The 27,378-nt window shown below is 37.0% G+C and overlaps 1 protein-coding gene and 1 pseudogene across 1 annotated transcript in view; both read left to right on the top strand.

Annotated features, from left to right (window-relative positions):
- Window positions 1-27,378, top strand: part of CCDC83 (coiled-coil domain containing 83) — a 45,459-nt gene that overhangs the window by 4,364 nt on the left and 13,717 nt on the right. The window contains exons 2-5 of the mRNA XM_063094870.1: window positions 1,740-1,824; window positions 12,024-12,186; window positions 15,090-15,257; window positions 25,878-25,969. Coding sequence (XP_062950940.1) covers window positions 1,740-1,824; window positions 12,024-12,186; window positions 15,090-15,257; window positions 25,878-25,969 — 508 coding nt within the window. The remainder of the gene's footprint in view (window positions 1-1,739; window positions 1,825-12,023; window positions 12,187-15,089; window positions 15,258-25,877; window positions 25,970-27,378) is intronic.
- LOC134374994 (mortality factor 4-like protein 1) lies at window positions 19,118-19,881 on the top strand (annotated as a pseudogene).

Below are 27,378 nucleotides of genomic sequence, written 5' to 3'. Positions count from 1 at the left end.
ACTATCCTTCGAATATCCTATTTCCCTCATAGTATTATTTTTTCTTTTTAAAAATTAATTAATTAATTTATTTCAAATATTCATGAGATACAAAGCTGATTGTCCCTCATAGTATTTATCACCCTGTGTAAACAATATGTTTGTTTAATTCTTTATTGTCTAGTAAAATTTACTTCTTGAGGCCAAGATCATGAAGGTCTTGTTTGAAACTATCTCTACCTCTACAGTGCCTAAAACAATGCTGGGCATCTAGCAGCATCTCATTAAATCTATGTTGCATGTACGACTATATGAAAGAGCACATTGGTCAATTTAAATTGCAGAATTTTAGAACTGAAAAGGAACAATAGAGTTCATCTCCTTTAATCATCTTATTTATAGCAGAGTAAGCCAAGCCCTAAATAGGTTAAGTGTCCTTAGGCAGTGAGTGGAAAACCAGGACTGAAATCCAAGTTTCATAGTATCCAAACAGAGCTTTTTTTCCATTAAAGGATTTGCCTGTTTTGTTTTTATTTTGAGTTTTCTCATCATTGGAAGAAAGGAGCCTTATTTTTCTCTCTATTAGAAACATTCACGTATAATTTCTTTTTTAAAATCCTTTTTAAAAATAATATGTAGAGCTGGGTATTGTTGGAAATTTAGGCCCAGAGAATTGACTTGCCTGGGGTCACGTAGATAAGAAGTGTTGAGGACTAGTCTGTTCTTTAACCACTCCTCTGTTTACTACACAGAGGTGCTATATTTTTATTTTTGTGTTGTTTTGTTTTTAATTGAGGCAAGGGGTTTAAGTGGAGCGATTTCTGTTGCCTTCTTTTGGTCTCAGATTTAAAGTTATAGCATTTACCAACTTTACTTTCATATTTTAGGTAGACTTTGGTCTTTTAAGGATAGAAATAGACTTAACATTTTAAATAGCTGTCAAATGGTATACCAAAATTTTCCTGCACTTTTCTCTTTCCTACCTAACAGATGCTCAACAAATACTTGTTGGGTATTAAAGAAATGTACTTGTGCCAGGAAAGAAGCTTTTATTACATGTAGAAGAGATATTATACTGATGAACTTGAACCGATAGGCACGCCTAGTTTATCTTAGTATTTCAAGAACGTGTGATTGCCCTTATAAAATCTGTTTTGTCATTTTTGTCTGAATATTTTTAGAATCTAGAAAGCATGTTTTCTGTTTGCCCTTTCCTAGGTTTCCTTTAAGCTGAGTTATTTATATTTGAAATATTTATTAGAAAGTATAAATATTACAACTATGAAAAATGAATGGGGATTGATTTAAAAAAAAAAAAAAACTTGAAGTTATCTCTCCAATGTATATTTTAGTGAGTAAAATAGATTCAGAAACACAGAATCATTTAGGGAAATATCTTATCCCTAAGTAGGATTTTATAATATATGAAGGTACTTCAAAAAGTTCATGGAAAGGTGTAATTAAAAGATAATATGGGGCCGAGCCCGTGGCGCACTCGGAAGAGTGTGGCGCTGGGAGCGCAGCGACGCTCCCGCCGCTGGTTCGGATCCTATATAGGAATGGCTGGTGTACTCACTGGCTGAGTGCCGGACACGAAAAAGACAAAAAAAAAAAGATAATATGAATCTTCTCATGACCTTTTTAAAGTACCTTCATATTTAATAATTTACTTCAATTCAAATAATTTAGTTTAATTTTTAAATTTTGTCTCATTAATTTTTCATAAGAAATAATTATAACATATTGTTGTTTATTCTCAGCTGTCAAATAAAGGAAAATGCAGTGGAGCGATTCATATTTCAAATAAAGAAACTTAGGGAAAAGAACCAAAAGTATCATGAAAGAGTGAGTATAAAATTTAGAGCCTATGTATAGTTATTAAACATTTACACACATGCCTTAAACAATTGTGAATTAAGATGAAATATACAGTAGGAAATTATCCTCTTCAAAGCTTGGAATTGATTGATTTACAGCCCATTTAAGTTTCTTTATACATGTGAGGCAAGAGAATTCTGCTGTTCCCATTATATTAATTATAATGCCAATGGAAGTCGGCTTGAATTACATTATTTAGATTGTATAAGGACAGTGAATCTTATGTTCAAAATTTTAAAGCTTTCAAACCTCATCTATCTTTTGACTTCTTACTTAACCAACCTATAAAACATTGGTTCTCTATTTTTAATCTCTGTATCTTTTTTCTTCTAGATTTTCAGAGTGTACATATGTAAATACCATTGGAAAAGTACAATCTCAGTTGTTAAAATGACTAATTAGATATTTAAGATGATATATTATTTTTATAAAATCAGATTAAAATGAATATCAAAGGGATGCTGTATATAACTATCAGGACTAAAGATCAACAGAAATGAAGTTTGAAAGCAGTAAATGATAATTAACATAACTTATCCCTCAATGTATCTCATGAATGAGGAAATACTAAGGGTGCCTCCTGTTAATACTTTTATTTTATATGAATGCTGAAACTTCCACAGTTAATTGTTTTATTTGGCATTTGTCTAAAAAGACTAAATCTACAAATTTTAATGGAATTTGGAGTCAGAAACCTGAGTTTGTGTCCTGACTGTACAACTTACTGCTGATGTCATGTTGGCCAAAATTGGTATAAGCCTTGATTTCTCTCTTGTGAAATAGGATTTCCTGTCTTCTCACAGAGTTCGTTTGTTCATTTATTCAGCAAATATTTATTGGACAAGACAAGCGCTGGCAGTGATATAACTGTGACTCTGATACTATCATGATTTCAAGGGCCAGTCACAGAAACTCAGGTCTATGAATAAAGGTGGAAAGGACAAGTTTGGCATAGGTGCTTGAATGCAGGTTCCACATGATGAGATCCAGAGCATGAAAGGGGAATGAGCTGCTATCGAGGGACCAGTGCTCATTCTCCAGCGGTCAGCACCGAGACTCTTCGGTCAGCACTTGGTTGTGGGAAGTGTGCAACAAATCAGGACTAGGTAATCGCTTTCCCCATTAGCCCATCATTTGAGCCATAAACAGTTAAGTTCTTGTTTCCATTAGGATTAGCTCAAGAATGAGATAGACCTAAGTGTGCACATTAGTGGACCCAGCAGTAGGAGCATGAAGAGGCAGACTCTAGCTCCAACTGTATGTATCTGAACATCATCCATTTCTTTCCATTTATGCTGCTACTCCCCCACTTTAAGCCATCGTTATCTCTTACCCATCCTTCCCCTTCCGGTACATTTCCACAGTGCAGCCACAATTACCCTTTGAGTACTGTAAACCTTTTGGTACTTAAAGACACCCAGTGGCTTCCTATTTTACAGAATATAAAATCCATAGTTCTTACAAAGTCTTCAGGGTTCTGCAAAATCTGACCCTTGCTTGCTTCTCCAACCTTGTCTCCAGCTGCTCTACCCTTTGCTTACCACCACTTCTTTTAAATCTTGGAAAATCAAACTCTAATTGTACCTTTACCCATGCTGTTTCCTCTCCCTAGAATGCTTTCTCTTGGCTAGCTCCTTTTCATTTCCCCAAAAGATATCCATTATTAAACTGAAAACTCTTTAGGGAGCAGCAATCAAGTCTTACTTATCTTTGCTTCGCCATAAGAGCCCAGCATGAGTAGCTGTTCAGTAAATGTTGAGTTGGGACTCACGCAAACACCAGTGGAAGGAAAAATGTTTGAGGTCACAGATATTTAAACTGCTAAATTAAACATGATTCATTAGAAAGATACATTTTTTTCTCTTCAGATATGTCACAATCAAAAATGCTTCTCTTCTTTCCTACTCATCCTCCTATGTATATTTAGGTTTTTTTTTTTTTTTTGAATCATCATCTTATCTATTACCTTTCTTTCTCTCTATTTGCATTCATTCCTCCTCTCACCTCAACAGACATTTCCATAGTTCATTGTGTTTACTTCCTTACCACCCAATTCATTCTTTCACTCCTACTATCCCAACACAACTGCTCCAGCAGAAGTTGTTAATGTCCAATTAGCCAGATCCAATGGACTTTTTTTAGTCCTTACTATACCCTTCATTCCTTCAGCTGTCACTCCATTCATCTTAAAGCTCTTTTCTCCTTTGGTTCCAGGACCTCATTCTCCCTTAATTTTCCTCCTACCTCTCTTGCCATTCCCTCCTGTTTTTCATTCATTGCTTTTTTTCCTGGGCCCATCACTTAATTATGGTATTTACCAGGTACTTACCACGGTTCTGATCTCAACTCTTTTTACTGTAAACACTCTCTGGGATGATCTCACTTAACATCATGGGTTCAAATACCATCTATTTAGTAATAATTTTCATATCTATATGTGATAAAATTCTATAATAGTATACACTAAAAAAAATGAGTGTGTGTACAAACTGAAATGAATAAAGTCTGTAATTTAGTTAATAGCATCGTTCCAATGTCAGTTTCCTGGGTTTCATAATGTACTATTATTATGTAAGATGTTATCATCGGGAAGGGTTGGGTGAACAGTGCATTAGAAATCTCTGTACTATTTTGGCAACTTCTTATTTTTGTATTTGTGAGTCTTAAAATGTTAAAACGGTAAAGTTCATGAAATGACCTTACAAGAAGACAAAATCAATTCCTTTTTCGTAGCTTACTTACTAAGTATCCTTTTTTCCTTTTTATAATGTGATGATTATATTTACCTCAAATAATAATTATTTACTTCACTTTATAAGGTAATCATATTTTTTCAGCACATTGGTAGATATACCTAATTAAATTTTCTTTCAGTATATGGCTCAAAATAATTTTTCAGACATATTGAATTCTGTAACATGTTGTCAGACACATTCTCCTTCCATTTGAAACTTGTATGGGATTTGAAAAGTTTAATATAGATGTCATTACATTTATATGTAATGTCAAATATTATTTAATAATGTTTGTACAACATTCAATAACATTTTTAGGGCATGTGATGTTTTAATTTACAAATAAAAGATATCGCATGTTTGAGTGGTTGCTAGAGTTAAAATTTTGATGTAGAAGGACTGGATTCACTTTGAGAAGCTTTGTGCCAAGCATGGAAAGTAAAAGGAAAATTTATATATTATATGTGAGTATACTTCTTTATGAATTCTATGTTGTAGTTTTTAAATTATCACTATCTTTGAAATTTTTTGCCTGTATATCATGGTAAACATTTTTGAGCTAGAATTAAATCTAGAGGTCATTGTTGCCTTACCAAAATTAACTAACATAAGTTAAATCAGATATTTTTGTTTAGTATTCAAAACATACTTGATAGAGGAATTTTCCACTTCTGCAAAAATAAGTAAAAAAGTCCATATTTGGAAAAAGGATTAGTAGAGCAATAGCTTTGGCAAGTGATATTTTCATTGCTATTTTTCAAGTTTCTACAAATATTTCATCTTAAAATAACTTATGTCAAGCCAAAGTATTTCAATTTATTTATAAGCAAACAAAACATGAATGTATTCCATTCAAGAAAATGGGATATCTGAGAATTGGTTAAAAGTAATTGCTTATTTTTCAGTTGCTATATTGATTATCCTTCATTTTTAAAAAATTATTTTTTTTATTTTGAGATAATTATAGATTAACATGCAGTTATAAGAAACAATACAGATAGAGGTCCTGTGTCTCCATTACTAGTTTCCTGTAACATACTACAAAACTAAAGTACAATATCACAACTAGGATATTGACAATATTAACATTGATCATCAAGACACAGAACATTTCCATCACCACAGGCATCTCTCATGTTGCCCTTTTATAGACACTGACTCCCCTCTCAATTCAATCCCTTCATTAACCACTTGCAACCATTATCACTCTGTTCTCCATTTTTATAATTTTGTAATTGCAAGAATATTATACAAATAGAGTCATACAATGAGTAACCTTTTGGGATTGGCTTATTTCATTCAGCATAATTCTCTGGAGATTGATCCAGGTTATTGTGTGTATCATGAGTTGGTTTCTTTTTATTGCTGAGCAGCATTCCATGGTATGGCTATTCCACAGTTTGTTTCACCATTCACCTGGAGGACAGCTGGGTTGTTTCCAGTTCTTGACCATTACATATAACACTAATATAAACATTCATGTACAGGTATTTGTGTGAACATAAGTCTTCATTTCTCTGGAGTAAATGCCCAGGAGTTCAAGATGTTCAATTGCTGGGTAGTATGGTAGTGACGTTTGAGTTTTTTAAGAAACTGCTAAACTGTGTTCCAGACTGTCTGCACCATTTTGCATTCCCACCAGCAATATATAAATGATCCAGTTTCTCCTCATCCTTGCCAGAATTTGGTGATGTCACTGTTTTATGTTAGCCATTCAGACAGATGAGTAGTGAGATATGTCATTGTGGTTTTAATTTGTATTTCCGTAATGGATAATGATGTTAAACATCTTTTCATGTGCTTATTTGCCATCTATATATTCTCTTTGGTAAAATTTATCTTCATGTCTTTTGCCCATTTTTTAACTGGATTTTTTTAACTGTTTAGTTTTGAGAATGTGTACATATATATGTGATCTTCTACATATATAATCTTTTAAATACTTTGTTCGATATGTTATTGCAAATATTTTCTTCCGGTCTGTAGTTTGTCTTTCATCCTTATCAAAGGGCCTTTTACAGAGTAAAAGTTTTTAATTTTAGTGAAGTCCAGTTTAACAGTTTTTCCTTTTATGGATCATGCTTTTTGTGTCAAGTTTTAAAACAGTTTGCCGTGTCTTAAATCCCAAAGATTTTCTCCTCTGTTTTATTCTAAAATGTTTGTAGTTTCACCTTTTACATTTAAATCATGGTTCATTTTGAGTTAGTTTTTGTATAAGAGTGAGACTTAGACTGAGGTTCACTTTTTTTTTTTTTTTTTTTTTGCCTATAGATGCCCAGTTGTTCTGGCACTGTTGGTTGATGAAGCTTTCCTCCTTTGGCTTGCTTTTACACCTTTGTCAAAAATCAGTTTGGCATTGAATAGATATTTCTCCAAAGAAGATATACAACTGGCCAACAAGCATGTGAAAAGATGGTCAACATAATTACTTATCAGAGAAATGCAAAGCAAAACTACATTGAGGTACCACTTCACAGCTGCCAGGAGGGCTATAATCAAGTGTTGAGGAGGATGTGGAAAATTTGGAACCCTCATCTATTGCTGGTAGGAATGTAAAATTATTCAGCCACTGAGGAAAACAATTTGACAGTTTCTCAAAAAGTTAAACATAGAATTGCCATATGTCACTGTAATTCCCCTCCTAGGTATATACCCAAAAGAATTGAAAACAGGTGCTCAAACAAATACTTGTTACACATGTTTATAGCAACACTATTCACAATAGCCGAAAGGTAGAAACAGCCCAAATGTCTATAAACAGATGAATGAATAAGCAAACTGTGGTATATATACAATGGAATATCATTCAGTCATAAAAAGGAATGAAGTACTGATACATGCTACAACGTAGAAGAGCCTCCAAAATATGCTGAGTGAAATATGCCAGACACAAAAGGTCAACATGTTCTATGAGTCCATTTTTTTGAAATATCCAGAATAGACAAATCCATAGAGACAGACTACAAAATGGTGGTTATCAGGGTCTGGGAAGAAGAGAGGATGAGGAGAAACTGCCTGATGGCTAAGGGGTGTTACTTTGGAATGATAGAAATGTTTTGGAACTGGATTGAGGTGGTTGTTATATAACACTGTAAATACACTAAATGCCACTGAATTGTTCACTTTAAAATAATTATTTAAATTTGAGTAGAATAATAAATAATCAGTTGGGGATATTTGTGGGGGTCTATTTCTGGGTTCTCTGTTCCTTTTCATTTATCCATATGTCTCCACGTCTGCCAACACCACACAGTCTTGATTACTGTAGCTATATAATGAGTCTTGAAGTTAGGCAGATTGATTCCTACCACTTTATTCTTGTTATTCAAAATTGTTTTAGCTATAGTAGTTCTTTTGTTTTCCCATGTAGATTTTAGAGTTATCTTGTCTATATTTCCAAAAAAGTCTTAATGGGTATTTCATAGGGATTGTATGAAAGCTATATATCAATTTTGGGAAATTGACATCTTTATTATGTTGAGTTTTCCAATCCATGAACACAAAATGTTTCTCCATTATTTAGATCTTGATTTTTTTTTCATCAGTATTTTGTACTTCTCAGTATATAAGTCCTGTGCATCTTTTGTTAGATATTTTTGCTGCATATAAGGACTCTGGATTGAGAGTTCTTTTCTTTCAGCACTTGGAAATAATATGCCACTTTCTTCTAGCTTCCATGGTTTCTGATGAAAAATATGCTGATATTCTAATTGTTTTTCCCCTGTAGGTAAAGTATAGTTTTTCTCTAACAGCTTTTTAATCTTTTCCCTTGTATTTAGTTTTCAGAAGTTTAATTACGATGTGTCTTAGCATGGATTTCTTTGTATTTATCTTGTTTGAGGTATGCTCAGTTTCTTGAATCCATAGGTGTATCTCTCTTGGAAATCTGGGAAGTTTCCAGCCATTATTTCTTTGAGTACAGTAGTCCCTCGCTTATCTGCAATGTGACTTTTTGTGGTCTCAGTTACATACGGTTAACAGCAGTCCAAAAATATTAAATGGAAAATTCTGGAAGTAAACAATTCATAAGTTTTAAGTTGCATGCCATTCAGAGTAGCACGATGAAATCTTGCACCATTCCACTCTGTCCCATCTGGAATATGAATCATCCCTTTGTCCAGCTTATTCATACTGTATATACTACCCACCTATCAGTCACTTAGTAGATGTCTCAGTTATCAGACCTGCAGATCACAAGAAGAAGGGTGAATACAGTACAATAAGATATTTTGAAAGAGAAGGAGAAAGAGAGAGAGATGATATTCACATAAATTTTATTACAGTACATTATAATTGTTCTATTTTATTAATAGTTGCCAGTATTAATCTCTTACTGTGCCTAATTTATCTTTTTCGTGACCAGCACTCAGCGTGCACCGGCCATTACCCACATAGGATCCGAACCCGCGGCGGGAGCATCGCCACGCTCCCAGTGCCGCACACTCCCGAGTGTGCCACGGGCTCGGCCCTTACTGTGCCTAATTTATAAAATTAAACTTCATCATAGGTTTGTATGTACAGAAAAAAGCAGTATATATAGGGCTCAGTACTATTCACAGTTTTAGGCATCCACTGGGGTCGTGGAACATATCTCCCATGGATAAGTGTGGACTACTGTACTTTTTCAGCCCTGTCCTCTTTCCCTTCTACTTTCAGTACTCTAATAACATGAATGTTAGATATTTTTGTTATAGTCCTACAGGTCCCTGAGGCTCTGTTTTTTGTTTGTTTGATTTTTTTTCTTTTCTTTTTTTCACTCTATTTTCTCTCTGTTTTTCATCTTAGACAATTTCTAATGTTCTGTCTTCCATTCCATTGATTCTTTCCTTTGTCCCTTCCATTCTGCTATTGAGCCCATCCATTGAGCTTTTTATTTGTTATTGCATTTTTCGGTTCTAAAATTTCCATCTGGTTGTTCTTTGTATATTCTATTATTTTACTGAGACTTTCTATTTTTTATTTGTTTCAAGCATGTTCATCATTGTTCATGGAAGCATTTTTACCATAGCTGCTTTAAAATCTTTGCAAAATAATTCTAACATGTCAGCCACCTTGATGTTGACATCTGTTGATTGTCTTTTTAAATTCAGTATGGAATCTTCCATATTCTTATATGATGAGTGATTTATTGAAACCTGGGAATTTTTGTATTATTTTATGAGACTCTGGATCTTACGTGCAACCTATCTTACCTGGCTTTTATTAACCTTGTTCTAGCAAGGAAAGTGGGGGTGCTACTTCATTATTGCCTGGTAGAAGTAGAAGTCCAAGTTCTTCACTTGGCCTGTGTTGACACCTGAAGTGGGGAAGCTTCTCATCACCACTAGGTGTGTGTGTGTTGGGGGTGGTGGGAAGTTGGCTTCATGTATTTTGGGGTTCTGTTGTTAGGGTATGTATTAGTTCTCTTGGGCTGCCATAACCGATTATCACAAACTGTGTGGTTTAAAACAACAGAAATTTATTCTCAGGAGGCCAGAACTCTAAAATCAATGAGTTGGCAACGTTGGTTCCTTCTGAAGGCTTGAAGCAGAAACCATCCTACCTCCTAGTCTCTGATGTTTTCAGCAATCTTCGGCATTACTGGCCTTATACACACATCACTACAATCTCTGCCCCCATCTTCACATTACTTTTCTGTCCCTGTGTGTTTTTGTGTTCTGTATTGCCTTTTATTTATTTTTATTTTTTGGTAGCCAGCCGGTCTAGGGATCTGAACCCTTAACCTTGGTGTTATAACACTGCTCTAACCAACTGAGCTAACCAGCCAGCCCTTATATTGCCTTTTAATAAAGATACCAGTTATTGGGCTTAGGACCCAGATTAATTCAGTATGACCTTACTTAACTAATTACATCTGCAAATACTGTTTCCAAATAGGAAAGTTGTGAGTTGACATGAATTTTGAAAGGACAATAATACCTAACGCAGAGCACATATTTTTATAACTGTTATATCTTCTTGATAGTTTCACCCTTTTGTTATTATATGATGTCCTTTTTGTCTCAGTAATAACTTTTTTAAAGTCTATTTTGTCTTATTATAGTCACTCCAGCTCTCTTTGGGTTATTGTTCACATGGTATATTTTTATTTTTTTTCCATCTTTTTACTTTTAGCCTATTTATTTCTTGGAATCTAAAGTATCTCTCTTATAGGAAGCATACAGTTGGGTCTTTTTTTGTTCAATCCATTCTGCCTATCTGTGCCTTTTAATTGTTGTGTTTAATCTATTTTTATTTAATGTAAAATTATAAATAAGGAAGATTTACAAATGACATTTTGCTATTTGTTTTCTATGTCTCATTTTATTTTTGTTCCTCTTTTCTTCCATTATTGTCTTCTTTTGTGTTAAATATTTTCTAGTGTATCATTTTAATTCTCTGTTGTTTCTTTTATTATATTTTTGAGTTATTTTCTTAGCAATTGCACTTGAGATTCCAGTTAACATCTTAATTTATAAAAATTCAGATTAATGCCAACATAATTTCAATAGCATACAGAAATTTTACTCCATCCCCTCTCTTCTCATTTGTGTTGTTATTGTTATACAAAATATGTCTTTATACATTGTGTGCCTATAAACATAATTGGTAATTATTGCTTTATGCCATTGTCTTTTAAATCACATGGGGGGAAAGGAATTATAAAAAAAAAATTTATTCTGTCGTTTATATTTGCCTATGCATTTGCCTTGATGTTCATATTTTTTTCTCATGGATTCAAGTTACTGGCTACTATCCTTCATTTCATCATGAAAGACTCTCTTTAGTAATTATTATAGAGCAGGTTTGCTTGTGGTGAATTCTCTCAGTTATTTGCCCACACATACATAATAAGATGGCAAGGGCAAGAATAAACTTTAAGTTGATCAAAGAAAGAGCTTAGAAACATGAATGGGATATCCACAAGGAGAACTTAGTCCATATTTCAAGTGTGAAGTTTTGGAATTGTGAGTAACCGTGACCCTAAAAAAAGAGAATTAGAATCATTTGTGAAAGAAGCAAAGAATAATGTAAGTTCCACAAAAGCAGTACTTTTTTTTCTGTTTTGTTCACCGATATAGTCCTGCTGCCCAGAACACTACTTGGCACATGGTAGATGACTAAATGGGTAATGAATGCTAAAGAAAAAGTGTCAGTGGGATATTGAAAAAATTGACCTCCAGGGTTTAACTGTAATGTTCATTGATCCTGTGATAGGGATAGACTAGTAGATTAATAACACAATTTTTTAAATGTAGCATTCTATCTAGTGGTTACCATGTTGATGGGTTTATTTTATCTCTTCCATGATATTAGAGATATTATTGTATAATTTATTTTATTAAATGTTTCTTTCACACTTTGCAAGCTTCAGTGTGTGACTCTCTTTTGAGGAAAAGCAATGCAAATAGTTCAGCAGATATTGTTAACTACTGCGGATTTTCATGACAGAATAGCCGCTTAAAGGCAGAACAGGTTTGGCACATACAGCACCTACTGAAGGAACTGAGTGAAGAGAAGTCAGAGGGATTACCAGTTGTAGCAAGAGAGGATGTTGAAGAAGCAATGAAGGAAAAATGGAAGTTTGAAAGAGACCAGGAAAAAAACTTGAGAGGTGATTAAGAACTTAGAAAATTATTATGAAAGTTGTATAAAGTTATTTCTTGAATGTATTAGTGCCTTTGTCTTCCAATATGTTCAAAATGCTGTAAACGTATCTCAAGTGACATCATTACCACCACTACCACACACACAGTAGGTAAATGAACAGGAGAGGGAAATAAAGTGGGTAGAGGTACCGAAGCCAACCGAGGAGCAGAAATAAGAGCAGTGATCAAACCAAAGACAGAGGAAATCCACCTGAATCTTAACACCAGACAGTAGCCTATTAGCTTCTCAACACAGTGGGGATTTGTTCTTTCTCTATGAAATTCTATTTTTCGGTGGCTTCATTGGTTTCAGCCTTGGTTTGAATTTGGGAACAAGGTGAATACAACCATGAAGCATTCCCTCCTCACTTCAATATCTCTAAGGGAACTAAGCTCCCCATTTACATGAGAGAAAGAGGGTTGGGAAAGGGGGAGTTTGGAGGACATGGATAGAAATGAAAGACCCAGGACAAACTCTTGCTGTAGGCTTAGCACATACCATGGTCCTGGGGTAAGTCATACACAGTTTTAACACACGCATTTTTAAAATTCATATTCCTTCATCCTAAACTTGCTAAGATTTCTAAAACCACTTTTTCCAGAACCTCTATAAATACCATCTCTGTTGGGAGGCTGGAAAACATGGGAAAGAGACGTAAGTGCTGTCAAGAAGCAGTACCAGAAGCTGAAAGGCTAAACAAGGGACTAGGTTTTCCTGGATTTCTCCAAGTATTTCAGAGTGCCTACTTACCCAAACACTTTGCACAAAGCAGGCACTCCACTCGGTAGATGTTTATTGTTTTGAGTGAAGTAATTTCCAACACCAAACATCAGTAGGTAAGCTTCATTTTTAGAGGTCTCCAAAACTGTTCCTATAAACCTCCTCCTACCCATGACTCTTTATTGGCAATAGTTATGTCATAAGGTGGTAGATAGTGCATTTTGCAGGATGCCTCTCTGAGAGACTTCTGATTATGTTTGGAAGGAATACTTTAATAAGTGCCTTGAGATGGGAGTGAGACCCCAAAGGATGCTCAGGTATGCTTGCTACACTGCCTTCTGAGGGGAATGAGCCCAGTTAGTTGAGAAGTGCCTGTTTACGGTTTGGGCTGAGCATGGGGATGTGTGTGTCATACAAGACTGGGGCGGAGTTGGGTGACTGAGCACAGCAGAGGATGGCTAGGCATGTGTGGTGGTCCAAGGAAAAAAGAAGTTCACAGACACTGAGAAAGAGAGGGAATGTCAGAGAACAGAAGTGTCTGGAAAGAATTTCTGAGGCAGTTATGTTATGTACCAGGTAGTCCTTTGCAACTCGTTTTGGTGTGCAGCAGCTTGGTATAATGCAGAATCTCAGGCCTCAGCCAGACCTACTGAAAATGCAGAATCTGCATTTTGACAAGACCCCAGAGGATTTCTATGTACAGTAAGTTTTGAGAAGTACTGCTGTAACACTTTTCTTCCAACTTTTAGTTAGGGTTCTTTCAGTTGCAAGGATAAAAATCCAACTCAAATTTGCCTAAGCACAAAGGGGATGTTAATTTTTTCATATAACCAAACCTCAGAAAGGGCAGCGTGCTCCTGACCTGGATCCAGGGCCTCACATGCTGTCAGATGTCAGCTTTTATTTTTTTTAACCTGTGTGTGAGTGTGTGTGTGTGTGTGTGTGTGTGTGTGTGTGTGTGTGTGTGTTACTAAAAGGGAGGGAAAAGGAGCTCTAAGAAAGTAGAACAGACGCTATATCCATTTCTCTTTCAAAAATTTCAGTGACATCTACCATCCCCCCTCCTCAAAGGCCCAATGTGACACAGGACTGCAACAGTAGCAGTCTGCTTAGAGGATAGGACAGCTGCCCATCTGGGTTACTGTATTATTAATAATTGTTTAATGACAGTAACAAGCATCATTTGTTAAGAGATTTCAAAATCACGTTTAAATCTCTTAACATGTCCAGAGTCCTTCTGGACTTCTGGACTGAAGAACATCCCTCTGGCCTGATTGGAATGATTCAGTCATTCAAAAATATTTATTGAGCACCAACAAATCGCCAGGCTCTGTGCTAAGTGCTGGATTTACCAAGATGCATAAGATGTGGCTTGGCCTTCAAGGAGCTTTTGGACATCGTGGTGTATGATGGTGAGCCAGGCAGCCATCAAGTTCATTGTACTTGGGTCCTTATAGTGCTTCCTTTTCAGTAACGTGATATGCAGGCCTAAAGATTGAATCAAGTTGGACCGGTATGCTGGGGAAAACTGAAAGTTTATATGTTTGAGATAGCTCAATACTTGTACATACTCATATTTAACTGTGGAACTTATCTTTCACTCTGAAGTCTTACAAAGTGAGGGGTAGAAAAAGACATGTTATGCTATACAAGAGAAGTCCAAACAAATAAACTTTAGATGACTGAATCAAACAGTTTACTTACAAAAAAGGTTGCCAATAACCTGAGAAGGACACAAGTTGAAATCACTTTTGCTCAAAGTCGTAATGGCCAGAAAAATGACAATTTACTAATAAAGAGTATATATGATATAATACATTGTATGAATTACAACTCTTATTAAGCTATCACAGGACTAACTTAAACTTCTGGGTTCCTAGGCAAATGGGTTGTCTATTATATCTTTCAATCAAGCCCCAAACCACACATCTGCTTTAAAATTGGAAGTTTAATTTTACTTCGATTTTGACTCATGAGGGATAGATTAACAATAATTTGAATAATTTAGATTTACCTAAATTATGGATATAAAATACTGTTTGTGAACTAACAGCATTTTAATATCAAACTTCATAAAAACAGATTGCAACATATCATGGTTGTAAGGACAATAGAAATGACATGGTGTCTTGATTTTCTTTTCAACAGATATGCGCACACAAATAAGTAATGCTGAGAAAGTATTTCTTGAGAAACTCAGTGAAAAGGAATATTGGGAAGAGTACAAGAATGTAGGAAGCAAACAACATGCTAAACTCATCACTTCTTTACAAAATGACATCAGTACAGTTAAAGACAATGCAGAGAAAATGTCAGGTCAGTTACAACAAAGCTAGCTCAAGTTCTGTAAAAGAATCTTTAGAAGACATGCATTTAGTGGAAAAAAAACGTGAGTACTCCATGAATCATTCATGATTCTCAGCTGTCAGAAAAAGAAGCTGTGAGACTAAGGGTAAAGGTGGAAGGAGGCAGTAGAAAAGTGATCCCAGGACCCCCTATGAAACTGAGAAGGGGAAGTAAAGGGACAGCGGCTGGTGGAGAAACCTTGTAACCAGCTGACTTCAAGAAAGAAACTTCATTCAGTGGGTGGTGTCTGTTGCATGCCTCTATGCCTGGGCCTGTAGCAATCCCACTGGGGTATGAGGGTCCTGGGGCCAGGTTATATTAGAAATAATTCACCTGAGGCAAGCTAAGGCAACTTAGCCAAATTGGACAACCAGAATCATTATAGAGAAATGCCCAGGTAAATTAAAAAAAAAAAAAGAGAGAGAGAGAGAGATCAAACATGAGATGGGAAGTAGAGAGGGTATGGAGCAGGATGGCAGCAGGTGTAATGAAGCAGCCCAGCAGTAGACCTGGACACCTATCTGTCTGTCACTGAGGCGAGGATAGTGGCTTAAAAGAACATCAGAGATACAGAGACAGGAAAGCCATAGAATAAAATAAATGCGGGAAATCTGGCCCAAAAGAGCACTGTGGTGGATGACAGTCCAGAACTCAGCTGGTGATGGTGCCCTGCATTGCAGAGGGGTTCCTGTGGAGAGGTTCCCATTATCGTCTGCCAGGGAGCCCTACTTCTAGACCAATTTTTATGTAAGTTTCTCAGCTCAGGGCCTCTGCACCACGGTAGTAGTATAAATTTGGCCTCACATCAGTCTAAGCTTGGAGTTCCAATTTCTCAAAAGGTTTCCTCCTCAAAAGGAGAGTGAAAGTGTCAGTCTCCTACTCCTCTCTATCCCCCAGCCACTCAGATCCTCTCCCTAGAGAAAATCAGTATTAACAGTTTCTTGTGTAGCCAGCAGAAATATTCTATGCATTTATCGATATATACATATATATCACAAATAGTATGCTACAGATATGATTTTTTCACTTGCCTTTTCATGTAACAATATCAACATCCTTAGATATTAGTACGTATTAAAACTGCCTCATTCTTCTAGGGGCTATGTTGTTTTGTTGTACCATAATTTTTTAAAACAGTCCCTATTCATAAGCATTTAGGTTGTTTCCAGTCTTACTATTACAAGAATGCTGCAATGAATATCCTTACATATATTGTACTGTGATGAATATCCTTGTATTTATGTCATTACACTTACGTGTATTTCTGAAGAGGAATAGCTGGGACACATAATCTGTTTATTTTTATTTTGGTAAATGTGGTCCTTTGTAAAGGTTGTATACCAAGTTGTACTCCTACCGGTGTCCATAAGGCTGCCTATTTTCCCACATCTTCAACAACAGTGGATGTAATCCAACTTTTTGTTCTTTGCCAGTCTTATAGGTAGAAAATGGTATCTTGTTGTAGCTCTAATTTATGTTTCTTTTATTAAAAGTGATGATAACTGTGTCTTTTCGTAAGTTCAAGAGCCATATGAGTTTCCTTTTCTGTGAACCATTTGTTCACATCCTTCATCCATTTTTCATTTGTGTTGTGGTACTCTTTATACTTTCAGGAGATTAGCTCTTTATGATATAAATTGCAAGTATTTTTCCCATTTGTCATTAGCATTTTGTTTATGGGTTTTTTAATGAGGAAACTTTGTACTTTTACAATGCCCAATTTATCAGTCTTTGATTTTATGATTTATAAGAATATGAATAAATTCTATAGTATTTTCTTCTAGAATTTTTATGGCTTTGTTTTCATATTTAAGTCTTTGTTTTTGTGTGAGGTAAGAGTCTAACTTTATTTTTTCACCAGATGTTGAGATTTAAGTTTTATTTTAATATCCTTCAACATCATTTATCAAATAATCCATTTTTACCCTACTGATTCAGTGCTAAGTTTATCATACTTTAATTTCCCATACGTATCTGTGTCTCTTTCTGTACTTTCTATTCTGTTCCATTGATCTATGTATTTGTGCATCGATATTATACTTTTTAAAAAGTTTTTGTTCTGGTATGTTTTTAAAATTTTTAGTATTTTTGCTAGCATTCTTCATTTTACATTTTTAAAGTAGGAAGAGTGATCTTCTCATATAAACTTAACCCATTATATTTATCAGAAATTTGGATGATTTATTTGAGTTGAAAATTTTTATGCTGTTGTATCCAACTTTGGGGTGGTAATAACATTTATATATTGAATTATTTGCTGGTCAAGTCATGAGGTATAGCAGAATTTAGGTGCCATGAGAAAATGGTTGCTATGGGATTGTCTTATTTGCCATTAGTTTTAGACACTTCTAACCATCCAGGTAGCAGCAGCCACTCTGTCCCGGAACTAATATAACACTTTGGGGGCCACTAATTGGACACACAGACTATGAACAGGACTCCTAAATCTATCTGAAGCCTTACTACCATTATCCCTTCTTTTTCTCCTACCTCTCTCCCTTCTACCCAGGCATTCTTTCTTCCAAGATTTTTCTGGAATCCTCCTCCAACACCATGATCATGGGGTTTGTGTTAGGCTGCTTTACTTGCAAGGAACAGAGATTAACTCAGGCTGTTTTAGGGAAGTGGGGTTCTATATAGTAAATGAACAGGATATTAAAATAAAACTTTTTTCAATCTCAATTTAAACTGAGGTGGCAATAAAATGGATGTCATGTATCGTAGTGAGATGAGAAACCACCATGTAGACTTGCAATATGGCAAATCAGAAAACCAGTTTCACCTATTTGACCCCCAATTTCCAGATTATAAAAGAAGTTGGAGAGACCAAGAGAAGATTGTTAGAAATTAGGGGACAATTTTTGGAAAAATCTATTGGTGTGCTGTAAGTCCTGCACTTTCCCCTAAAGTAACAGGCAAAGGTAATTTCTCCTTCGCCTTGAATCAAGATGAAAGGTCTTGGGCTGGCCAGTTAGCTTTCTTGGGAGAGCATGGTACTGATAACATCAAAGTCCAGCATTTGAATCCCCATACCAGCCAGCCACCCAAAAAAAGATGGAAGGTCTTTAGCAAAACTCCTCAAAGAGTTGGAGTTGATGGGAGAAGGAGGAGATGGCAAATCACTTATAAATTGTGCTGAAGCAGGACCCAAAGCCTAAATTCCAGGAGAGTGAGTGAGTTCTGTGCTTTCATGGGCCTCTTCTTTATGAAGCAAAGAGTATACCGGTTGCTGTCTGGCTATGACAAGGGCTATTGCAAGGCTAATGCTAAGGTGATGTCGCAAATCCTACTCACAGCACCAATTGTCTAGCTCTTAATCCTGTTCATGACGCCAATTGTAAATATAGACGAGCACGCTAGTTGTCGTGGCTCTTTTACCTGCCAATAATCCTGCACTGAATGGGCCGATGGTTGAGCTAGGGCTGGGTCTGGAGCTCCCAGACCCCTCAAGCCCACTCACAGACTGGGTCACAAACCCTTCACACGCCAGGCTGGGTCACCAGACCCCTCCACGCTAGGCTGGGTCACCGGACCCCTTCACGCAGGTCTATAAGCTAGGCAACCAGCCACACGGTCCTTGGAAGCTGCAGGTCTGGAAAAACATGGCCATGCAGGGTGGGCACCCGAGGCAGTAAAACACCAGCCAAAGCAGTGCTGCCATGCAGGTGCACTCACTCCATCCACACACACAATGTTGCTGAACCACCCTGAACCGGCTCCGAGGCACAGGGAGCCTGACCAAATTGTTCCACTTTCCCAACAGTTGTCATAAAGGACAAACAAGTGAAATGCTTGATACATTACAGTGGTTGGAATAAAAATCGGGATGAATGGGTTCCAGAGAGCAGAGTACTCAAATACATGGACGCCACTCTGCAGAAACAGCAAGAACTTCAAAAAGCCACTCAGGAGCAATATGCAGAGGGGAAGATGAGAGAGTCTGCCCCAGGAAAGACGACATCTGGTCTGCAAAAGAAAAATGTTGAAGTCACCTAGAAATGAAGATGGTAGCAGTACCAGTGAGACACCTCAGCCTCCTTGGTAGAAAATGGCCGTGGTCGATCCTACTGTTGAAAATGAGGAAACATTTATGAACAGAGTTGAAGTTAAAGAAAAGATTCCTGAAGAGCTAAAACCATGGATTGTTGATAACTGGGACTTATTTACCAAGCAAAAACAGCTCTTTTATCTTCCTGCCAAGAAGAATGTGGACTACATTCTAGAGGATTATGCAAACTACAAGAAATCTCAAGGAAACACAGATAATAAGGAGTATGCTTTTAATGAAGTTGTGGCAGAGATGAAAGAATACTTCAATGTAATGTTGGGCACTCAGCTACTCTGCAAGTTTGAGAGACTTCAGTATGCTGAAATCCTTGCAGATCACCCTGATGCACCCATGTTCCAGGTGTATGGAGCACCACATCTACTGAGATTTGTACAAATTGGAGCGATGTTGGCCTATACACCTATGGATGAGAAGAGCCTTGCTTTATTACTGAATTATCTTCACAATTTCCTAAAGTACCTGGCAAAGAATTCTGCAACTATGTTTAGTGCCAGTGAAGTGGCCCCTCCTGAGTACCATTGGTAAGCTGTGTGGGAAGCACTCTCACTCACTTATGTTTAGATCTCTGTAAACACATTTTTGTTCTTAGTCCTTCTCTGATGCAAATGATGTATTTTGAAGATGTTACTGTATAGCAGAATTGTGGTTTTCTGTTTAGTTTTAAACAGAGAAAATAAAAGGGATTACAGCTCCTTTTTTCTTTTCCTAATTTTTTTTTTTTTCATTTCAAAGTTGCTACCAGTATATTCAATGATGGACAACAGAAAGCCATACTGTAGAATGTTTTATTGCCTAGCTGACAATGTTGCTTTTAAATGCTGGTGGTTCTGTTCCTTTGACACTATGTACTTTAATAATGTGTTAATGCTGTATGACAAAATGCTCTGATTCCTAGCGCCGAAGGTTCAATTTAATGTATATAACCGAACATACTCATCCATTTGTGCTCCTTTTTTTCTTTTTCTTTTTCTTTTTTTAAATGGTACTCAAAGTAAAGAGCCCATCCTTTGTAAGCCATCCATGTTGTTCCTTAGGCATTTTATCTTTGCTCAAATTGTTGAAGAATGGTGGCTTGTTTCATGGCTTTTGTATTTGTGTCCAATGCACATTTTAACATGAGAGATGCAGTGCATTGTATAGCTGCAGTTTTCTGGAAAAGTCCATTTTTTTGGATTGTTTTTCGGATTTTCAATAAACATTTTCTTTAAATTGCAAAAGAAAAAAGAAAACTCCTCAAATTGTTCAATATGTGTCCCCTACAGTTTGGGGGACATTGAAGTCTACTTCATGACTCATCCCTGAGTAATCTAAGCAATCATGAGTAACCATTTTGATAGCAGAACACAGAAAAGGTGGCTGCTCCCCTGGGCTAGGCCTGCACTCCAGAGGTTGTCAGGGCAAAGAGTGGAAGAGTGTTTCCTGTGGACCTGTTGTGAGAGAGAACTGGGGATCAGTTGTGTTAAATCTTGCCTGAGAGGGCTGACTGGAGGGAGGATGATAGTGCCCCAACAGAGAAACAGGGAGCCTGTATATGTGTGTGTGGATGGGGGATACTGAGAGCCAGGGGCCAAAGTAGAAGTTGTTACTGTCCTCCAAGGACAGAATGTCCCCTGCATCAAGCAAATGCAGGCAAAATATCACTTGAAAAGGAGAAAGTAGTTCTCTGAAGGACCTATAAAAACACTCCTATGAGAAAAGGAGTCAGCCTTAAATTAAATACAGGCTAAGACCAGAGAGTGGACATGACATGCTTGAGACAGTGTCAGTCAAGTGGGAGGTTTCTGGCCCTTTCCCGTGCTCCCCTCTTCCCTTCAGCACTGAGAGAGGAGGCATGGAAGATCACTGCAGAGGAAATAGCAGTAGGCCCAAGCTAGGAAAGGAGAATAGCCATAACTTTGAATTAAGTTTAAAGTTTTAATTATTGTAACAGACTAGACATACTAACTACTTATTGGAGGACATTTATTGCCACAAAAGAACCAGAAAAGTCATAGGCTCTGCCACGTATCTTATTGAGAGGAAGTCACTAGCCTCACAGTATGAATTTTAAATGGAAGAGACAAAAATAGAGTTGCTTGACCTCCCAAGGCTCATGCTTGTTGGTTGTAAAATATAGCGAGGAATGGGAGGACTGAAGACAGAATCAGAAGGCCATGGGACCCATCATGGCTCAAGGGTAAGGCTTCTCCTTACATTTACCTCTCATGGTCTGTGACTGTCCCTCTCATGGCATCTCTGCTTTGCTCTGTGTGCCCATCCCCATTCTCTTCTTGCTTCCCACAGACCAATTCTTGTAGTATTCTCCAGCCCAGATTCTGAAGAGAGCTAGTATCATCACCTACCTAATCAGAGATAACCAAAGACCTTTGTCCATGCCTCCTCATGGGTCACTCTTCAGTCCCAGCACAAACTGTTCATTGGTCAGCTTTATTCACTAGCCACCCCTGATCCCTGGCGGGCAAGAGGAGAAAGCACCTAGAGCTGCTTTCCTGAACTTTAGCTAGAAGGAGATGTTGGGATATTGGGTATAGAAAACACAGACACTGATATGCCCAAGCCAAGGCTATTTCTTCTCAATAAAAGGAAAGGGAACCTTAGGTTAGGTCCAGGATTAGAGAAAGTACAAGATTATTACAAGTCATTAGATAATTACAGTCACAGAGTATTTTTATTTTTGTCCTTCATCAGGGGCACAAGACAGGGATCCTTAAAATTTCTCTGTACACAAAAGCAAATTAAAAGACTTGGGTTAAAGTCCACTTACAAAAAATGACATTATTTATTTGAATGTTAATTTGAATGTTAATTTTCTCATTATAAAATGAGAGTCCCTGGTTGATCTCCAAGAGGACTCACATTTCCAGCATCTGCTTTTCCAAGTCTTATCTAATCCTTTCAAGTTCCTTTGGGTTAGATATAATTATGCCCAGTTTAGAGATGAGAAGTTAATTGCCTTAACCAAACTCACAAAGTTACTAACAGGATTTGAACCAGGTGTGTCAGACCCCTAAATTCATATGCTGCAAATAAACCTCCCAGCTCTGTGATTCAGTGAGGTAGGGATGGCTGTTTAACACAGACTGTGCCTAAAGAAATTGCGACCTGGCCAGTATTTCCACCTGCCTCTGCTCAATTTTCTGCAGAGGGGGCTGAAAGGAGGCCACCACCACAAGAGAGGACCAGCACAATGAAGCTGTGTGACACCCAGAAGTGAGAGAAGATTGCACAACAAGACTCCCAGCAATCTGGGGAGGAGTAAACCAAAACAGAGCCAGACACAACAAGGCAGAACAATGCAAAGCAAGCTTCAGCCAGTGTGGTTTGGGGTCAGTTTCTGAGAACTGACATTAGACCGGGCACCTGAGCAGCGAGGAGTCTTAATGGCACAAAGTCATAATTTCCCAAGCTCCCATACTTGCAGTGTCTCGAACTTTTATGAGAAGGAGACTTTTACACACCCCCACTCTCTTGGGCTACATTCACAAATGAATGGTTAATAATTGCTACCCGAAGCATCATATGATTCACAAAGGATAACAATGAGACTTTCACATTCACCCTTGTGGTGGTTACTCTGCTTTTAAGAAAAATAGTCCACAGAATTTTATATGAAATTTGGAACAGAGCCAAATGTTAATAAAGCCTTTTTGGTATTAATATGGCAATAGAAAGAGCTACAACTTCAGTCAGAAGATATTTGGTAATCTTTTTTTATGACTTAAAAACAGCAAAGAATTAATGTTTAGTGTTATCAAGCTCCAGCTTTAATGGTTTCTTTCAGGTGTCAAGAATGTAAAATCCATTATAGTTAAACTCCTGATTCATTGCAACTTTTAGATTGACTGTTGTGTTTTGTTTGGGTAGAAGTTGCAAGTAAATAACTAGCATTAACCTGATGGGCTATGTCCTGAATTGGAAAAGAAATTCCATCAGAAATGACATTGGAAGGATTAAAATATTCAAGTGATTACTTCGAATGAGAGTAAGAAAAGTGCAGGTTATATAGATAAGCATATGCAGGTTGGAATACTAAAGACTTCCATATCTTATTCTCCAGTTGTCAAGTTAGATTAGTTCCCCAAACCTAATGAACTCTGTTTTATGAGCCACTGCCTCAGTCAAGTCAATTAGAGGCAGAAACTGATCTTTCCCGACCCCTTTTCTAACTACTCTGCAGCTTGGGAGAGCTCTCCTCCTCTTTTTACTTCCCCTTCCCCTCTCCATCAAAGCCGCCAATGACAAACCATCATTTGCTGCTGCTATCCTGGTGCTGAAGCCTCAGATCACTGGCCACCAAAGACTTGCAGATTGCCAAATTTAATTTTCTTCAAAATATTTTTCAATATCTATTGTGTCCTAGGGACACAGTAATAGGAAAATGTGGAAGAGAAGTTTTTACTTTCTGCTCTCAGAGTTCTCAACTAATAGGGGAAACAGTTAAGTCTGTACAAAGTATAGATGAGGGCTTGACTCTTGCCCAGCTCCCTGGCCCCCTAGTTCCTGCAGTAGATGCCTTAGTTTGGCTCCTGGTTCATCAAAAGACTAGAACTGCAGATCTCCTTCTGTATAGCACAAGATCCCTGAGAATTCTGCTTTGACTACCTTGGTCTATGAAGAAAATTGTCCCTTTGCAAAAAGGTTCTAAATGGCAGTTAGGTTCTAGAACACTGTTAGTACAATACTATTGTTTGTTACAGAGCAAGTAAAACGGGCCTCTGTAGACTTGTCCAGAGATACAGCAACCATGATTTTCAACATCATTTGTATGAGAAAATACCTTCTGATTTTCAAATAATTATTCTGCATGTTATAAATAAAACACAATTAATGGGGGTATATAACATAGATGTTATAATAAAACACAACTAACTTTGAGTATTCTCAGATTGACTCATTTGTAGTAGTACAGTTCCCTCGTGTTTCACATTGCTGACTGCTTTCCTTTATTCAGTCTCTGCTTGAATGTTACTTCCTCAAAAAAACTTTCACTGATCACCCTATCTAAAATAGAGAAATTTCATTTTGCTTCATCACACACATCTCCCCCGGAAATATTATTTACTTTTTAATTATGGTCCGGCCTCCCCATTAGAATATACATGTCACAAGGACAGGGGGTTTTGCCTGTCTTATCAACAGTATGCCCATTGTCTTCAATAGTGTCTGGCATATAGAAATGGCTTAATAATTATTTGTTGAAAAAAAGAATGGACAGGGCCGGCCCTGTGGCTCCCTCAGGAGAGTGCAGCGCTGGTAGGTCCGAGACCACAGGTTCAGATCCTATATAGGAGTGGCCGGTGCGCTCACTGGCTGAGCGTGGTGCAGACCACACCGTGCCGAGTGTTGCAATCCCCTTACTGGTAAAAAAAAAAAAAAAAAATGGACAAACTAGATCTTATTTATCCAGCTTTATTTCTCTTTATTCTCTAAAGCAGCTTTAATGTCATTGTGCCTCATTTTCCTTAAAAAGGGGTGTTGAGTAAATGATCTCTAAGCATCTTTCAAGGCCTAAAATTTTATGATTCTTTGCTCTCTCAATAATGACATTTATGAGTGTATTAGTCCGTTTCGTGTTGCTATGACAGAATACCTGAGACTGGGTAATTTATAAAGGAAAGAGGTTTATTTGGCTTACAATTCTGGGACAGTTGCATATGGCACGGGCCTCAGGCTGCTTACTCATGGTGGAAAGTCGCAGGCAGCCAGCGGGTACAAGCAGATCACATGGCGAGAGGAAGCAAGAGAGAGAGAGAGAAGATGCCAGAGTCTTTTAAACAACAGCTCTCGTGGGAACTAATAGAGCGAGGACTCACTCATTAATCCCCCCTCCCTCAGGGAGCGCATTAATCCATTCGTGAGGGATCCGCCCTCATGAATCAATCAGTTTCCAACACTGCCACGTTGGAGATCAAATTTCCACATGAGTTCTGGGAGGACAATATATCCAAACTCCATCAATGAGCATAAGAAAATCTGGAGAGGATAGAGAATCCTGCAGTTCATCTCTGGCCTTCATTCTTGCTCTGAGCCTAACTTAGAGCCAGGTCTAACACTCTCCTCCCATTGTCTTTCCTGCCCCAGGAAACGCATAAGAAAAATAATGGAAATCTAGTTAGATAATCAGATGTACAGGATGCTACTGAAGCAGATAATAAAATCTTTATATTTCTGTTGTGGAATCGTAAGTTGTGTGATATGAAGGATCGACTGTCGCACAAATCCTGAAGTGTTTGAAACTCTCCCTTCGGAGATACGATCCTTTGAAAATACAAACGTTCTTTGTATTTTCACAAAGAGCGGGATCTTAAACTAATTCACAGTAAGGTGTTAGTAAATTATTAGAGTATTTCTTCTCATTGCAGGAACTAGATGCTTCAATAAAAATCTACCCTGAAAATTCAGAAAATAAAATGTGTAGAAAAGAGGGGTGAGATGCATGGAAGATTAATATAGTTTCATATCTAGGATGAGCCTTGTTGAGCCTTCTAATTTTTTTAAATTTTATTTTATTTTTTTTAAAGAACAGTACAAAATCACTCTGGAAGATACTAGAAAGAGAATAACCAGAGAAACTTTGTTGCAACTGGACCAAAAGAAGGAATGGGCCACACAGGTTATTATTCAATTTTCTTAAAAACAAAACAATACTTTCCCCCCTATTTTTTCTTGTGGTATATTACATTAACTTGGGTTCTGAAGTTAAGTAGTTTGAGTTTAAATCACAGTTCTACCACTTACTGGCTGTGTAACTGAGTTTTTTACTTAACTTTTCTGTTCCCTAGTCTATAAAATGGGGACAATAATAGTATTTACCTTAAAGAGTCAGTATGGGGATTGAATGGGATGATTTAAGAAGCAAAGTGTCTCACAAGGAGCAAGAGCTCAGTAAACTATTATTCAGGTTTTTTTTTAAAGTAAATAATAATGGCTATAATAAAATATTAAAATTAAAGTTTTGGATTAATTATAGAATGAAGTATAATTTATCTAAAAAGTACTCTCTTACATATCCAAACCTAAGAGAGTACATTCTATGTAGCTGGTGCTTTAAAAATTTGGGATATAGAACATTTTTTGAGGTATAATTTCCAATCTTCTATGTTCTGTGATTCCTTGGTTTTACACAAAATACCTGACTTTTTTTTTTCACAGTTCTTCTAACTCAATCTCCTAAATCAGTGAGGTCTCCTCTGGGATTATCTCTTCATCTGGAACATCCTTTCTTCAGAATCATAAACATCTGGTCTTTTTAAAATTTCTTTTCTGAATTTCAGTTACTATTGTTTGTTGCATCCCTGTTGGTTCAGTTGCTCTTTCAGCGTTACTCTCTTATTGCATGATTTTTACTAATTTACACAAATACAGAGGATTATGGAGAAGTGATGAATGGTTTGTCTGCCATGCAATTTGGCCACTTTTGTCTGAATCTAAACAAATGGTGAAATCAACCAGTAAGTGATCTGACTGACCATAGTTAAGATGATTAAACATGCATATAGATCAATTAAGTATGTACTCAAGCATCTATCATGAGGATTTCCAAATACTCTTCCAAGCATTTTACATTTAAATTTCTCAGCAATCCAATAAGCTGTAGGGACTTGCTAATGAGGAGATTGAGGCACAGAGAAATTTTGTGACTTGCCCACAGCAAGTGGGAGAATCGAGATTCAATTCAGGAAGTCTCCTTAAGATCATTGCTCATAATCACTACACTATACATTTTCTTTTTTCTACATAGTGTCAAACTCTCACATCTTTAAATGAATTTTCCTCATTTTACCTGGCTACTTTAGCATGTAGTTCAACTTCCTATAGTCCAGTGCAGTGCAACCTTAGCTGCACATTGGAGTAACCTGAGAAATTTTTTTAACCCAGGTGGTGCCTGTGTCCCACCCATAGAGATGCTAATGTAATTACCCTGGGATGTTGCCCGGGGATGGGCTTCTGGATTTTTCAAAGCTTCCAGGAGATTCTAATGTGTAGTCAAGGTTGAAACCACTGCTCCATTGTTAGTGAATT

This window comes from Cynocephalus volans, chromosome 4, assembly GCF_027409185.1.
Source record: "Cynocephalus volans isolate mCynVol1 chromosome 4, mCynVol1.pri, whole genome shotgun sequence".
Classification (NCBI taxonomy): domain Eukaryota; kingdom Metazoa; phylum Chordata; class Mammalia; order Dermoptera; family Cynocephalidae; genus Cynocephalus; species Cynocephalus volans.
The sequence above is the reverse complement of the archived record's forward strand: the minus strand, read 5'-3'. Positions and strand labels throughout refer to the sequence as shown.